Raw genomic sequence first — 17,945 nt, 5'->3', positions numbered from 1 at the left:
CAAGGTTTGATTCCTGTTCTCAAACTCTTTCATTTTTCCTTCAATAATCTTTGTGTATTTTAGTCTACAGCTCACATCTGAGAGCTACTCAACTTTTATTCGCTTTAAAACTTTCTTACATGTTATTCTTTTCAATATGAAATTCAATTTTATCCTGCTCAAGACTAAATAGTGATCACTTCCAATTTCAAATCCTCTGTACACTCTGGTGTCCTGCACCAGGGAGAAAACATCACTATCAACAATAACATAGTCAATGAGACTTTTCTTATTCCTAGCCTCTGCTCTCCATGTGAATTTGTGCACATTTTTATGTTGGAACATGGTGTTAGCAATAACCAGTCCATGTCCTGAGCAGAAATCCAACAGATATTTGCCATTATTATTAGCTTTGCTCTTTTCTCCAAATTTTCCCAAAATTTTTTGTATGTCTCACAATCATTTCCTACTCTGCTATTTAGATCCCCAACAGGGACCAACTTTTCATTTTTCATTGTGTCAGTTGCTTTTTCTAAAGCCTCAAAAAATTCCTCCACTTCTACCTTAGTAGAACCTTCTGTGGGACCATAGGCACAAATAAGTCTCATGGTCCAGTTCCCCATTCTCATATTTGCCCACATTACTCTACTTGAGACTGACTGCCATTCAGGAAGATTAGCCTCGTATTTTGTGTTGAATACTATGGCTACTCCTTCTTTTCCTTGATTGTCATTGCCTGAATATAACATTTTGTATTTATTGCTCAGAAAGATCTCACCAGTTTTGGTCTTTTTTGTTTCAGTCACCCCTATTATGTCGATCTGGTACTTATCTAATTCCTCAGCTAGCTCCATTTATTTGCCATTCAGGCTTCTTACATTGATAGTACCGATTTTTAACTCTGGTGATGTTGAGTTGGGGTTTATTTTCAGATTTGTTCTGATAGCTGACTTTTCGCTGTTCGCCCTGGTTCCCTGGCGAAAACAACGGGGCCTTGTTTAACCGGGCGACGTCCCAGCCGGCATGAAATTTTGTCATGTTGTACCATCATTCTATATTTTGGTTTAACCAATAAGAATACAATTTGGTCGGCTAAATCCAAAATTGCAGCCCATCCTCGTCCGTTCAGTATCCAAGTAGCTACCCAACAGGGTGCACCACGAGAAGGTGAGGATTGGACATTAGGTCAGAAGCCCTGGTTGGTTCTCCGCATTCCTTTAAAGGCTATGTGAAAGTCTCCTCTCAGTTATACAGCTTTGACCCTTAAGCACCCCTCTATACTTCACATAATTTGTAACATAATATACATGGTGCGGTATGCCATTAAAAAATAACTTTGTAAAATGTTTTAAATCAGTATCTAAATTATTTCATCCTGGTGAGTGATATTTTTAAAATAGTTACGCATAAAAATGTATAGATAGAAAATTTTTAAAATCTATAACATTTATTTTTAAGATGTATATAGGCGCACTAATCAGAGGCACATTAATCGAGATAATGCTGTAGTTTAATATCATCGTCATCAAATTTCTGACATTTACCCTCAAGGGGTGTACAGGATATGAGAGTACTACATGAAAAATGAACATCATTACTAACTTCCTACCTACAATTTTCTGCCAAATCAATCTGTTACCTGTCAAATCTTATATTTATATATCTATCTTCTAAGGCGCTTTTTACCGTATCAATCCACTTATATCTTGGTCTTCCTCTGGGTCTTTTTCCTGTCAACCTGGCAGAGAACACTTGTTTGGCTAATCTTTCCTCGCCCATTCTGTTTAAGTGACCATACCACCTGAGATTAGCTATGCTAATGCATTCCCGGATGCAAACAATATCAAGTTCTTTCCTAATATCCTCATTATTAATATGATATTGCCATCGATCCCATCTGTTCACATCCCCAATCTTTCTCAGGACTCTCATATCTGTAGTCTCTAGTCTTTGGTCAAGTGTTTTCCTTCTGACCCAGCTCTCAGATCCATAAGTTAAAATTGGTTTGAACACTGTTCTTGTATACAGCTAATTTAGTGTTTTGACTAATTTCTCTCTTATTCCATATAAATTTATTCAGTTGACTTCCTACCATACCAGCTTTGTTGATTCTGTTGTCTATTTCCATATTTAATTCCCCATCTTCACTAAAAATAGTGCCTAAGTAGCAGAAATGTTTTACTTGTCCTATAGGTTCTTCATTGACAATGCAGCTGATATTTTCATTATCTTTGTCTTGTTATTGCTGACCCTCCATCACAACCATATCTTTCACAACAGTTATTCAATTTAGTCAGGGAATCTTGCCGATTTGTAGCAGATTTATTTAGAAGTATAACATCATCTGCATAAAGCAAGGAGCTGACATTAACATCTCCAATTTTGATATCATGTTTAATAGCACTTTCTTTCATAATGTAATCCATATAGATAATGAATAACAGAGGGGATAATGCATCCTTGTCTGACACCAGATTTAACATTAAACCATCTCCCTGTACTTCCTTCAATTTTAACTGCTGACTTACTACTCAAATAAAGACTAAATGTTGCTTGATGTAATGATCCACTGACACCATACAACTGTAGGGTTTTGAATAGGTCTCGACTATTTGTCGTAAAGTGAAGATCTGATCCTGACAGCCTCTATTTGACCAGAATCCAACTTGTTCCTCACCAAGCTTCTCTTCCACAATCCTTAACCATTTCTCAAGTATACTGGCATAAATCTTACCAGGAACACTCAGTAGAGAAATACCTCTGTAATTCTCACAATCAGTTTTATTTCCCTTTTTATATATGGGTACTATGAGGGCTCTACTCCAATCATCTGGAATTCATCCTTCTGTCCAGGCCCTCTGAACTATGAAGTGTAGCCACTGTAAAACTTTTATTCCTCCATATTTGAGCATTTCTGGTCTAATATCATCTACTCCTGCTGCCTTTCCACATTTCAGACTTTTGATGGCTTTTTCTACTTCAAGCATGGATATGTATTCCTGGTTGCATGCTTGGTCGGTGTTTTTTTTTTTATCACTGTGCTGTCATCACTGCTAGTTTCATTTAGCAATTTTTCGAAGTAATTACTCCATACTTCAAGGATATCTTTTTCTCTAGTTTTCATATCACCTTTATCATCTCTAATTCCTTTTACAGCACTTTTTCCTCCATCTCTGAGCTTCTTCAACAACCTCCAGAATATCTTGCCGCTTCTTGATATTTATTTTCTATTGTTGGATGTTGAATGGGGATTCTTTCAAACAAAAGAGTCATTCATTTAACATTTAACAAGAAACACAATTCTGAGCTAGAAATACTTGTACTACTATTAGTTAAGATAGCAAAGTTGAGGAGAAAATTGTATGTCTAAGTAGAATTATATTGTTAAAGTTATTGATGTCAAAATTATACTCTGTGTAAGAATGTAAATCTAAGTGCAAACAAAGGTTCAAAGGTTACTAGTTAGCTGCCTATGATGATGTAACGCTTACAACGGAAGTGTTCGTGGAAGGCGAGCTAAACTCGCGTTAGGTGAAATGAGCGCTCTTCAAGGAGCAGAAGTGTGATGCAGTCGTATAGGGGTGAATAGGAGAGCACAATGAGAGATCCCCCAATACGAAAAGAGGAATAAAAAGCGCTACAAAGAAGAATAAAAAGCGAGTTCACTCGGGTTTGAACCCCCCATTTTTTTTCTGTTCCTGTTTTTTCATGTAGTGAAGCAGAGTACTGACCGATCAACAGTGCCAGAAGTAATCTCCTTCCCAGTTGCTATCTGAAGGAGTCAGGCATGCTATACATGAGCTGACAGCAGACACCAACTAGGGCCAGCGGCAAAAGTTTACCAATGCGAGACTGCAGAAAAGGTCCCCAAAAGGACAGCCAAGATGATGATATCGATCAGGTAGACGAGCGTTTGTGTGGCAAAGTGCAAGAAATGGCAATTTGCGTCAATCAGCGTAAGCTCCACGTGGACACAACTCGATAAAGCAGAAGACATCTAACTACAAAGGACAGACGAAAGAAGCGCGATATCCTCTCAGGACAATGGTAATGTACAGTAAATTCCTTATTCTTGTAACAATTAGTATTGGGACAAAGAGAGAAGAACAGATTTCTAATTGAGAAGAAAGAGAACTTTTAAGTGACTTTTGTGCTCAGTAATGTGTTAATCATATTGGACTAGTAGTCTGAAAGCCTGAGAGTATGCAACACTTAGTTGAATGTGAATTGATCTTTGTTAGCAAGTTTTACTTAGAATTTTGAACTAGTGTTTTATGATGAATGTGTACTTATTTAACCTAGAGATGTAAAATAGAGTATTTGATAATTAGAATGTTCCCTATTGCTTAGCTAGTGAATTAGAATTTTGATATGACATACCTTTGATGTGTGGAAGTTTATTGTATGTAATTTGATAATTAATAAACATGTTTTTTTTATGTAAGTCTGAGTTTGTCTGAGCATGAGACTGATTTTACCACTCGCTAAAGTTCAAACCTGTGAATAAGGGGAAATTAAAGAAAGTTATAGGCCATGACGGCAATGTTGAAGTTTCTATAGGCACTTAATACTTTAACAAGATTAGGTATTATTTGAACTCTGGGAAGGTTTCTTTGTACAAGAATTCTTCTGTACTAGGACTCTGGCTAGCGCAACTATATCAAACAAATTTTGTCCAAGTTCCGAAAGGAAAAGTGGCCCCAGAGAGATAGGTTAGAGATTTCAGTCTTAGTAAGTACGACAGGGATTTAGGATAGAGAAATAACAGAAAAGTGATGCCATAACAATGGCACAGAGTAAATATTTAACACTATGTTCTTACCAAAGTCTTCCCATGACTTTTGTTTAGCTTTCTTACATTTGTCTCTGTATTCTCTAAGAGCACAAGCTGACTTATTTGCCAGGAACTTCTGATATGCTTTCTTCTTTTCCTTCACTACCTCTTTGTTTATATATTTTAGTCTACAGTTCATATCTGAGAGCTGCTAACTTTTATTTGTTTTAAAACTTTCTTACATGTTCTTCTTTTCAATATGAAATTCAATTTTATCCTGCTTAAGACTAAATGGTGATCACTTCCAATTTCAAATCCTCTGTACACTCTAGTGTCCTGCACCAGAGAGAAAACATCGCAATCAACAATAATATAGTCAATGAGACTTTTCTTATTCCTTGTCTCTTCTCTCCATGTGAATTTGTGCACATTTTTATGTTGGAACATGGTGTTAGTAATAACCAGTCCATGTCCTGAGCAGAAATCCAACAGATATTTGCCATTATTATTAGCTTTGCTCTTTTCTCCAAATTTTCCCAAAATAAAGTCCTACTCTGCTATTTGGATCCCCAACAAGGACCAACTTTCCTTGTTTGTTGTGTCAGTTGCTTTCTCTAAAACCTCAAAAAATTCCTCCACTTCTACCTTAGTAGAACCTTCTGTGGCACTATAGACACAAATAAGTGACATTTTGTATTTATTGCTCAGAAAGAGCTCACCAGTTTTGGTCTTTTTTGTTTCAGTCACCCCTATTATGTCGATCTGGTACTTATCTAATTCCTCAGCTAGCTCCATTTCTTTGCCATTCAGGCTTCTTACATTGATAGTACCGATCTTTAACTCTGGTGATGTTGAGTTGGGGTTTATTTTCAGATTTGTTCCAGTAGCTGACTTTTCGCTGTACGCTCTGGTTCCCTGGCAAAAACAACGGGGGCCTTGTTTAACTGGGTGATGCCCCAGACTGCATGAAATTCTATCATGTTGTACCATCATTTAATATTGTAGTTTAAGCCAATAAGAATACAATTTGGTCGGCTAAATCCCAAATTGCCAGCACATTCTCATTCGTTCTGTATCCGGGTAGATACCTAACAGGGTGCACCACGAGAAGGTGAGTATTAAACATTAGGTCAGAAGCCCTGGTCAGTTCTCTACATTCCTTTAAAGACTATGTGGAGGTCTCCTCTCAGTTTACAGCTTTGACCCTTAAGCACCCCCCCCCACCACTAATGATTTTATTATTAAATAAAACAATATTTCATACTTTACAAAACTAAGATAATGTTTACTCTTCTGTGAAAGCTGTCTTGACAGGAAGTCTAAGAAATGAAGAAAAATGATATCATCTAATTTATAGATGCATCCCATGCATTTGGACAGTATTCCCAAAACTAGAAATTTTCATATATGGTAATTTATGGAAATTTCTGGTGTTCTGGATTCTGAACAGAAGGTTTAGTGATAGACATAGTGTGCTACATAAGGTAATATTCAAGAGAAACTTCCCTTTCCATCTTCCTTTTCGTGTTAGGTTCAATGACATGTCACAGCTAAGTAATTGATTTACTTCTTCCAACAAAGCACTTAATTCTATTTATGTGGTCTGCTATATCTGTAAAAACTGCATGTTCTTCTGACTGGTTTGCCTATTTTGCAGGATTTTGAAAAATCCATAATTTCTGGGAGGGAAAGCTCTGATAAAGATTTTTCACTTCCTAGAATTCATACCCAGGTCTTACTAACTGAACTGCATCAGATACTAAGCAACAGAAGGTTTAAAAAAAAAAATTACAAAAAAGAATCTTGTATGTGGTAAAAAAATTGGATAAAATTAAAATGCATAAATAACAGAAAAATGTACTTCAATTTAAACTAATCTATGTAAGAATTACCTGCTATAGAATTGCTATTTTGCAAGATTTTATGCTCATGTTCTAATAAACTTCTAACTTTCCACTGGTAATGTACATGTACATGAGAAGAAATATTGGTACTGAATTCTTCACTACTAGAAATATCTCTGTATATAGCAAGTTTCTTCAACAGCAATTCTTTATTGATAGCACCATCATCAACAACCACTGTAACTGGAATAGCATGTACCACCTGAAATTAAAATTTAAAAAAAATTAATTTCATAAAAATTTTACTCTTAAAGTAAAAACAAATTATTCTCAGACTTTATTTAAATTAAGGGGATATTAAATCCCACATTGTTTTAAAACCGAATAAGAAACTCAAAGATTGGAATCAGAGAGTTTCTTGCCGAATATAGTAAACTATAAAGTATCGGCGACCACTAGCGTCCGCTAAATGCAAGTGACCCTAACATGTAGTGCAATACCGGAAAGCTCGCAGCAAAGTCGGTAAAGTTCTGATCGCTATTCTTAGGTATTTTCCATAATGTAAAAACACATTTCCTAGGAAATGTATGCTGTTATTACATTATGGTGGGGAGGTCACTACCCAGACCGGTTTCAGCCTTTTTTGAGGCTTCATCAGTGAGTAGCTAGACCAAGTTAATACCAAAGTGTATAGCGAAAAGAACTTATACTCTGCTATACGAGTTTCCAAACAGGTGCAACCATTAAGTTACTTAAATATAAAGAGCTAATAAGCTTCATTTCGGCAACAAAAACATTATTTAAATTAAGGGGATATTAAATCCCACATTGTTTTAAAACCGAATAAGAAATTCAAAGATTGGAATCAGAGAGTTTCTTGCCGAATATAGTAAACTATAAAGTATTGGCGACCACTAGCGTCCGCTAAATGCAAGTGACCCTAACACGTAGTGCAATACCGGAAAGCTCGCAGCAAAGTCGGTAAAGTTCTGATCGCTATTCAGCGATCAGAACTTTACCGACTTTTAATTTAAATAATGTTTTTGTTGCCGAAATGAAGCTTATTAGCTCTTTATATTTAAGTATTCTCAGACAATTTTTATGCTAACATGCAGACTTTAAATGACTATGGAAATTGTTTTAATACTTTATAAATTTGAGTTGTAAGTAAACAGAACTGGAAGAGGTACAGAAGAGAGTTTCATGTGAAATCAGTTGTGAGACAAGGGTGCATACTGTCTCCAATGTCATGAAGGAAAGTGGTATTAAACCTGCTATCAAAATTGGATAATCTCAGCTCTTTACTTTATTCTGATGACGATGTACTCCTAGATAAATTCAACACAAATCTGCAGATTCCCTAACTGAATTGAATAACTGCTATGATAAATTTGGTATGAAAATCAGCAAAAAAAAGCAAAGACAATGAGAACAGGCAGAAATTTGGAATGCAACTGATATTTTCAATTGCATTCCAAATGAAGAACCTATGGAAAAGTAAAACATTTCAGCTAATTAGACATAATTTTTAGTGAAGATGGCAAATTAAATATGGGAATAGAACAGAATTAGCAAAGCTGCTACAGTAGGAAATCAACTCAATAAATTTATATGAAGTAAGAGATTTGTCAAAACACTAAACTAGCTGTATATAAAACAGTGTTCAAACCAACTTTAACTTATGGATCTGATAGTTGGGTTAGTAATAAAACAGTTGATCTATGACTGGAGACAACAAACATGAGAGTTTTAAGAAAGATTAGGAGAATGAACAGATAGTATCAATGGCAGTATATTAAAAACAAAGATATTAGGAAAGAACTTGACATTGTTAGCAGAGCTTATCCTAGATGGTATTGTCACTTAAACAGAATGAGAGAGAAAAGGTTAGCGAAACAAGTTTTTTTTTTTTTGCCAGGATGGCAGTAGAAAGACCCAGAATATAAATCTGTACTGTATAAATCCACCTAGAACAAGGTATAGGTGGATTTATTAAAGTAAGAAGTACATTAGAAGACCGAAATATAAAATATAATATTAGAGTCATGACATGTAACAGATTAATTTGGAAGAAATATCTCAACAGGAAGTTAGTAATGATATAACATTTTCATGCAGCACTATCATAATATTCTGTAAATAGCCATACATTATATCTTGTACACCAACCCCTCAAAGATTACACATCAAGAGTTTGATGATGTTGATACTTGTAAGTCATCTGATTAAGTATAGCAAGAGGTCTTCTTGCCAAGTTATTAATTCATGGTCTCCCTCCTGTTCTTTGTGAATGGGATGCCAATTTCCTCTTTAGTTTTTCACTATGTGATGGATGGATTTCTCTCATCAGATTTCTTTGTCAATGCTGATGTACCCATGATTTGTGCTTTCAGCCATACTCTTCTTCCTATATGTTAAAGACCTTTTCTCATCACCAATAGTTTTACAGATGATAGTATACTCCATTACTCTTCTTCATTTGAGAAACCTTACAATATTCAAATGATCCGAGCTTTCAGATCTCCATAACCAATATCTTAAACACTCCTCAATCAAGTAGGATGAAGAAAATCAAGTGAACTGCAATGTCAAAACACAATCCTTTCTTATTTCTCATAAAAAAAAAAATTTAAAAAAAGATCTTACCTCATGTTGATTTTATAATTTTCTGATCTCCAGTCAAGATCAATTTTCTCTTTTTGGGTTGATATTCACATCCATAGCCTCCTCGGCCTCTGTTCCCTCTTTTGCACAAAACAGTACTTCTCACCTATGCAATTCCTAATAAATAAATAAATATGCTTGACCACAGAATACTGTCTTATATGGCTGTAGGGCACCAAAAACCTCTGCAAGAGCACTTGCTGCTAGCCAGAAAAAGGCCTATCTACTTAATAGACAACCATACCTTTGTAAATAAACTTGAATCATTTTCAGGGGAATTTTTCCACCAAACTGGTTGCCACTATTCCTCCACTTTCTACAAATTGTATAAGAACATAAGAAGCTGTTAGTCAATATCTGTAAGCAGTTCAGCTCCAAACTTATCATACCAATCTCTCATCCTCTTCTTTCACTCCATCTATTCTTTAAACTCCATCTGTTCATTAAAACAATCTTTCCCCATATCATTTGTATGAATGAATATAACCTCCAGCTCTTCCATAAACACTAACAGATTCCATCTTTCTCCCTAATCACTTGCCTACAGATGATACTATTGTGTTACAGGTTTTGTATCCTCAGAAGCGTGGGATTGATATAAATAAAAATTTGTTCTCCTATAGAATAATATTCTTATAAAGAAATAATTTGTATTATATCAGACAAACTGATAATAAAATAGAAAACTAAATTGAGAATAACAATGTAAATTATCATCATGTTATATTCTTGATAATTGAAAACAGGTTGTCTGTTTAGCTTTATGGCAACATTTCTCATATACCATAATGCTAGACCACCAGAAGAAAGATTGTCACATGTTCCATTCTATTTGCTAACTAGAGAAACTTTTTCGTAAGTCTTATTTTCAGCCAGCATCCATAACTGATCTCTCCCACATGCAAGTAGGTGTTTCTCTCCACTAAACTCAGGTGTTTAACCCTGCATCTCTGAAAAAAATCCAATGTAGAACACTATTTCAGATAACAGTACAAGTTTAGGGTCACAAGATGGAGGTAGCTGTCTGCTGCACTCTTGCCATAATGCCTCTGATATTGCTGATAGCCACAGACTCAACTTTCAGTGAAGTCTAAGAATCCCGTCCCCTTATTTCCAAAAGAACACTGCTTACTCACCCATAGGAGAAAATGAAAGCCACTACTGTTCAAAAACTAAATTTTTGAGTATTTTTATTTATTATTATTATTGAGAGAGACCTCCATGATGTCTGAGTAAATTTAGATGGTGTATTGAACATTGAGATTCACAATACAGTTGTTACAGTTGTTAAAAACAAAGTTAAAGTAAAAGGTGCAATACTAGTTAATACTAGTTATCTGTAAATGTTATCTGTATAATCTTATTTCCAAAATGGCAAAACTTAAATAGTGTAGATTGATAACTACACTTAAGGAAACTGGCATGTTTCCTTAAGCCAGACTATTCCAAATTACTTTCACAATTGCAAAAATGATTCTAAATTTTTTGTGTAACTGACATAAATTAATCTATGTCAGTTACACAAATTTATTGATGTGCTTTATTTATGTCATTTACGTGCACATGACTATTTAAAAATTATTACATTTATCTACAAGTGAAAAGGCAGTGGATTCGTTATATAATGGTGATCTGGAACGTAACGTGTTATATACCCGGTGTATGTCTGTATAGATATTTAAAAATGAGAATATGTATCCTTTGTTTCATAAGCTCAAAATACATAAATGATCTAGTAACAATCATACATTCTATATTATTTATGTTTTGCAAAGGGGAAAAAAAACTAATTTACTCCAGCTTTTTTTTTTTACATCTATGTGGTGGGGTGTGTGTGTGATCACTTCAGAATCGAAGATACAGAACTGTGAAGGAAGAACACAGTAATTATATATATATATATATATATATACCAATCATTCTCTTCTCCATGGTGCATCCAGTTATATGATATCCATTGGGATGCAAAACAAACAAGAATGGGCTGACAAATTTCAGACAGCCACTATATAAAACTGAATTCTATATTAGCCAAAATACATATACACTACGATAATCAGATATATTGCACCATGCTGAATAGGACAATGGCCAGCTGTACAAGGCCTAAAATGTTTTTACTAGGAGTCCAAAGTCAACATCAACAAGAGTGAATGTAGGTATGCCATCGCCATATGAAGTATCAATGAAAATTAGATGGAAAGAGCAGAAGAATTACAGTATGTCACAATTTCAACATAGCTGGGGATAGTGAAATGGAGATAAAGGTTCAGGAAACAATCTTGTGTAAATAACTATTCAGGCAATAGAGATTTGGGGAAAGAAGAAGCCATTATAATATTCAACAAAAAACATGAAGATAAACTTTTGAATTGAAGTTAATTTCAATTAAAGTGAAGAGAACAAATTTTAAAACTAAGAGCATAAAAGCAATGCAAACCACCTGCTTTTATACTCTCCACACTCAATATGGGGAAGGGGGGTATCTTGGAAAAGGAAAGCACTAGTGGTGTGCTACAGGGGATCTGTTTTGGGATCATTATCATTTAATGTGTATATTAATTATATTGGAATGGATTTAACTGGTGATATACAACAGTTTGCAATGATGAAAAACTGGGAAGAGTGATCAGGAATCAAGCAGTTGTGGCCTTACAGGACTTGAATAAACTGTGTGAGTGGATAAAAGTATGAAACTGTCTGTTCAATGTTGCTAAGTGTAAGGTTCTGAAATTTGATAGGCAATAATGGGAGAAGCAAATTATACACTTGGTGGGGAAATTTTGAAGGAATTTGAGGAAACAAGAGACCTTGGAGTGGTGGTAGACAAGGATCTGAAGTTTAGTGGTTACACTGCATACGTTCTGAAGTCACCACAACAGATTATGTCAATGATATACTGGACCTTAATGTGCAGAAATAAAGAGGTTATGGTTTCATTTTATAAGGCCTTGATTGGGCCTCATTTGGATTATTGGGCACAGATTTGGTCCTCTGGTTTTCATGATGACGAGATATTAGAAAAGATCCAGAGAAGACCGTCTAAGGTGGTAACTAGACTCTGGGATATAGGATATGATGATAGATTGCATTTTGCAAAGTCTTGTGAATAGGAGGAAGAGAGGGAAGCTGCATAAGGAGGGTATGAGCAAGGGCATAATGAACAGGATTTTTATAGAGAGTGGCTGGTGAGCAGAGTGCATTGCCTGACATTGAATGAGTTTAAAGCATGGCATGTTTTGATGGGGTTTTGTGTGTAAGTGTGTGCTCCTGTGATGAGTCTTAACTCCATGGAGGTCTGGTTTTAATAATAATACAAACTGGTGGATATGTAAATATTTTACTTGAAAATCTAAATTTAGCTTTCTTCATAAATGATGTTACTTTCTCCCATTGATTTGGCATATTTGATTATTATCATTAGATTAAAGAAATTTTTCATTTTTTTTTAATTGGTATTTTTTATGCTGTTCTTGGAATATATCAAATAGGCAGCTGTACCATCAAATTATTTTTATTTGTAATAAGTACTTGGATAAGTACTCATCACCTCAGTCTACTAGAAGCACAGGCTAAACTTACTGGTCTGCAGATCAACATCCAAAAGTCAAAAGTATTCTCAATAGGTTATGAAAACTTTACTTCATATCAACAATAAGTCCTTTATTCTTAGAAAGAATAAAGGACTTTCAATATCTTGGATTGTACATCAGCGATACAGAAAATTATATTAGAAAACGTAAACAGCTGGCTTTAGTCTTCCATAACAAACTCTGCCCCATCTGGAAATCATCATTAATATCATTCAAGACAAAATTAAGACTGTACCATGCAACCAGTAGATCCATCTTCTTGTATGGTTCTCAAACCTGGCCAAAAAAACTACAGATCTAATTAACTCCTTTGGAACTACATGTCTCTGACTGATCCTCGGATACACTTGGATGGACCACGTCACTAACTCTGGAGTGCCAAATCTGGCTAAGCAAGAACCACTTGTCAATATAGTCAAAAAACTACAACTCAGATGGCTTGGACATAAACTCAGACATCCTGAAGTCTCACCCTTTTTGGAATCCCTCATGCTGTACAAACCAGAAGATGTCAATCAGAGTAGAAGAAGACAATGCAAACAATTTTGGAAATACATATGTGAAACTATCAATAGACTGAACTGTAAAACTCCATCTACCAGTTAGCTCAAGACAGAGAGACTTGGAAGACCTAATTTGCAATCTTTAATTTTTAATGTAAATCGCTTTTCCCTTTTCACATTGTATCATATTGTGAATAAACTATGATGACTTGGAAAAATAACAAAAACAAGTTCTACTTCAATGAACTCAGTTGCTTGAATAATCTAATTTCAACATATATACGTACCACTTCTAAATCTTTACTTACTTTAAAACTGGTGAGATGTTCTATTTCTCCATAAGGCAAAGGCACACGATATACTTCTGTTGTCTTCCACCACAATGGAACACCAATTGCAACAAAGACAAAGGCAAACGACAGGATAGCACAAATATAATAAACATCTGAATAAATAAGAAATATTTCACTGATTACTGATAATAATAATAATAATACAAAATATGAAATATTGTTGTAAATAATTTGCTACTACTCTATGTTGCTGTTCTTTTTGAAATTAGTCAAAACAATGAAGGGTATAGGGCCAATATATCATGTCTGTAAATTGTGTGTGTTCTCTAGTTAGCATTGGGATTAAAAACTATGGTAAAGGAAGGCTTTCATCATGTCAGTAAATGGGTTGGTGATGTGCAATATATAGTCCCTCCAAGTCAACCCCAACTTCCAAGTGAGGTTGACTTAATTCATTTGTTGCATTCTGTATTGTACACCCGAAAGGAAAATGTTTCTTTCTCTGAAATATATATAGTTAAAAACTTATAATATATAATATGTAAATAGTCCTTGTTACCTATCGTGTAATGTTTATTTTAACAAGTTAAATAAAAAAAAAAATTGCTCATTCACACTAAAGAGAAACCATTCTCTTGTGAAACTTGTCACAAAGCCTTTTCCACAAGATCTGTCTTGAAACTTGCCACTCTGTAAGCATATCTTCCCTAAACTGGAAAAAATGCCAAATAAACATCTAGTTGGCATTTTACTAAAAGTGTGATGTGGCTACTGCCTCTATTTTGTTTTCAGAGTAAGGATCCCTGGTTTCTGCCTCTCCTTTTGTCTCACATGTTACTAGTACAGGCCTTACTGGACATGTTGTTAATAGTACATGGGACCAAATCCAATGATAATAATGCATATATGAAAGCTCCCCCAATCAACTGGCAAAGAGTCCTACTACTGCTGCTGCTTACTCTATGAATTCATGCCTTGGGAGTCTAAGTATAAAAGAAAGCAGAAGCACTGTTGAGGTATGAGAGTTATGTTCACCAATGTCTCTCACCTTTGCTACATGGCCTTGCTCTATAAGTTTCCTTCACTAACTCAACCATGAAAGATAACCAAATAGTATTAGTGTCACTGCAAATATAAAATAATCTTCCACAAGAAAAGAAAATTTCTTTACCAAAAAAGATATGAAAAATACAATAAAAATTTACAAAACCTAATAAAAATTTATCAAAAAAGAAAAAAGAAAAAGCTAAATCACCACCATAAAATTTCACTCTTCCACATTAATGACATATACCACATATATCAAAACCCAACCTGCTATTCTGAACCAAATTCAAATTGACAGTAGTCTACCTCAGCTATCCCAACTATATTTTTGCATGATGCCACATGCTTTTATCAAATCAGGCATTCCTTGCTAAAGTTATCCAACATAGAATCCCTACTTTACAAGGGATTTCTTTACTTCATTTTATAGTTTTTATATGCAGCCTTTACTGCTATTCCTAATTCAGACAACCATGCCTTCCCCCTTTTGTGACTACTTATCCCTGAAAATTGATTCCAGGCAGTCTAATTACTCTGTGTGATTATCTTCACAGGAAAGTAACATTCATAACACAAACTGGCTCTTCCCTATCTAATTTTTCAGAGCAAGGCAGAAGGAAAGCCAAATAATTTATATTAGTCACGAACTAATGCAAATTGTTAACCTGCCAACCAGAATACCAGATAATTCTCATCATACTTCTGACACTGCACATTTTCCTAACCAGCTGTCCTTCCAAACACACTGTAAATGTCTGCTCTCTCTTGGTAACACCAACCCTAACCTTCTATCCTTTTCTACAGATTGATCTTCTCTCAGCATCACAGCTTATGGCACTTTATTTTATTCGTATGGGGTTCTCTCATTCCTCCACCATCCCTTAGGACAGGTTGAGCCCTCCTAATGAGGGATTACGTACGTATTTTATGACTGTAGATCCATGTTTGTTCATGGGCCGGTTTGCCTGTTCTGAGGGACGAAAAACTCAACTTTCTAGGTGAAAAAGCCTTCTATTTCCATGAGACCAGCTAACTCACCTTTAGTCAAAAGAGACCAGATAAAGGTGCCTCATATCACCTTATAGAACTGCAACAGTGACAAGTAGTATGATCTTTGAATTTCCACACCTCTACCATTGTCTGATTACTGCTTCCACTCTTTCCCAATCCAAAGATCTGATCTTTACATCACTGCAATCCCTCAACCTCTACCCAAGCCCTCTGAGAAATATGCCATTGCAGTTCAAGATAACACAGCATATATTCAAGAGCGCAAGTCAAAAACTCCAGCTTCTCACCCAGCCTGCACCACAGTCCAAAACAAGTGTAAGGAAATCATTCATCAAGGAATCCAAAGAAGACTGTCAGGACCAAATGCAATAAATAAGCTGGCCTCCTGCTCAACTGGTAAATGGATATTCTAGACTCTTGCTGGAGTTGTCAAGTATAACTTCTTGTTCACATCCTGATGGTACTATGGTAACATTACCTAAAGATAAAGGAGATAGCTACTAATCACTTTATGGTACTTCTACATCAATAGGAGTTCCATAAAGTGTTTAGTGATGCTATATTGTTGTTTGGTGACCATTTCCTTTGTGTGAGAACTATTCTAGAAGATAAAAAAAAAATAAATAAATAAGAAGAGTAAAAAGTGTACTGATTTTTTGGAAAATATAATTTTACATTAATTTTTGTTACTAGAATGGCCATTTATATTATGCATATTCTGCTTTCTTAAATATCCAAAAGTATATGTTGTTTAGGTCATTTTTTTATTCAATAAAAAATTCTGTTTTGTTCAGTCGGCAGCTATTCACCAGATGGCAAAATCTGCTTGCCATGGGCAAGTGTATTTGTCAAGTCCTGCTAGTAAGTCTCTAAGTCCATATTTGAAACTAAGCTTAAGAACCAAAGTGAAAAACAAAATATAAATACAAGAGCAGAACGACTGACTACAGTGCTAAAAAAAAGCAGTAGAGGAAGTAATTCCTGAAAGAGAAAAGATCAACAAGAAATAGATAACTCAGGAAACCCTAAAATTGGTACAAGAGAAAAGAGAACTGAAACTTAAAAGAGATAATTCAGAGGCAGCAGATGAGTTATACCGTCAAAAATGTAATGAAGTATGGAAAGCAGCAAGATCTGATAAAGCCAAATGGTTAGAGGACCAGTGCTATGGAGAACACAAAACTAGAGAGGTCTACAAACTTATAAGAAATGTCAATAGGAAGTGGCAAACAAGATCAGTAGCAGTCAAGGATGAAAATGGTAAAGTATTGATGGACAAGACAGAAATCATACACAGATGGACAAGATATTGAAGTGAACTATATAAAAATCAACTAAATGATACTGCAACAGAAGTAATCAAAAAACTAAAAGCAATCTCTCCACCAGCAGAGATCTTTGAAAATGATATCTTGGAAGAGGAGGTGAATAAGGCTATAAAACATCTCAAGAACAACAAGAGTTGTGGAGATTACAACATAATAGACAAGATGCTAAAATATGGGGGGGGGGATCAGTTGTAAAAGAAATGCATAAGCTGTGTCATGAAATATGGAGATCAGGGTATGCCTCGAAAGAGTGGAAAAAATCAGTCTTGGGTGTTCTTCATAAGAAAGGCAGTTTTAGAATGCACCAATTACAGAACTATTGCATTAATGAGTCATCTTGGCAAAGTGCTGATGAAAATACTATCAGAACACCTGAAGGGGCATATGGAGGCACATCTTCAAGATGAGCAAGCCGGATTTTGACAAGATCGAAGTACAGTGCAACAAATACTCGCACTAAGACTAATAGCAGAGAAAGCTCAAAGAAAGAACAAAAAGATATATTGCTGTTTCGTGGACTTCCAAAAAGCATTTGATAATATTGACCAAAATATAACATGGGCTGTCTTGAAATCCTATGGTGTGGACAATAAATTGATCCACCTACTGAAAGATATAAACAGCCAAGCACAAGCAAAAATCAGAATAGCAGGTGAGACTGGAGATTGGTTTGCCACAAGTCAAGGGGACCCAATATCACCAATCATCTTCATCACACATCTGGGAAGAACACTAGATAAGATTAAAGAAGAAGGGGAGGCATTTCAATAAATGGCATGAGAATAAACTACTTCTGCTTTGCAGATGACATCGTCCTGATTGAAGAAGACGCAGCAAGGTTGGAACAGACATTGCAAACACTATACACAGAAGGAAAAAGATATGCTAAATGTCAACTTTGAAAAAACT

General features: G+C 35.2%; 1 protein-coding gene across 2 annotated transcripts in view; it reads right to left on the bottom strand.

Annotated features, from left to right (window-relative positions):
* PIG-S (phosphatidylinositol glycan anchor biosynthesis class S) overlaps positions 1 to 17,945 on the bottom strand; it is a 345,368-nt gene that overhangs the window by 285,645 nt on the left and 41,778 nt on the right. For both annotated transcript variants that reach the window (XM_090411921.1, XM_090411922.1), the window contains exons 2-3: positions 13,666 to 13,802; positions 6,646 to 6,859 (exon numbers count right to left, since the gene is read on the bottom strand). In XM_090411921.1, the coding sequence (XP_090268047.1) occupies positions 6,646 to 6,859; positions 13,666 to 13,802 (351 nt within the window). The remainder of the gene's footprint in view (positions 1 to 6,645; positions 6,860 to 13,665; positions 13,803 to 17,945) is intronic.

This window comes from Typopeltis vanoorti, chromosome 22 (genome assembly GCF_054136105.1).
Source record: "Typopeltis vanoorti isolate ZY-2024b chromosome 22, IOZ_Tvanoo_1.0, whole genome shotgun sequence".
Lineage (NCBI taxonomy): Eukaryota > Metazoa > Arthropoda > Arachnida > Uropygi > Thelyphonidae > Typopeltis > Typopeltis vanoorti.
Note: the sequence above shows the minus strand (reverse complement) of the source record. Positions and strands in the feature narration are given on the sequence as shown.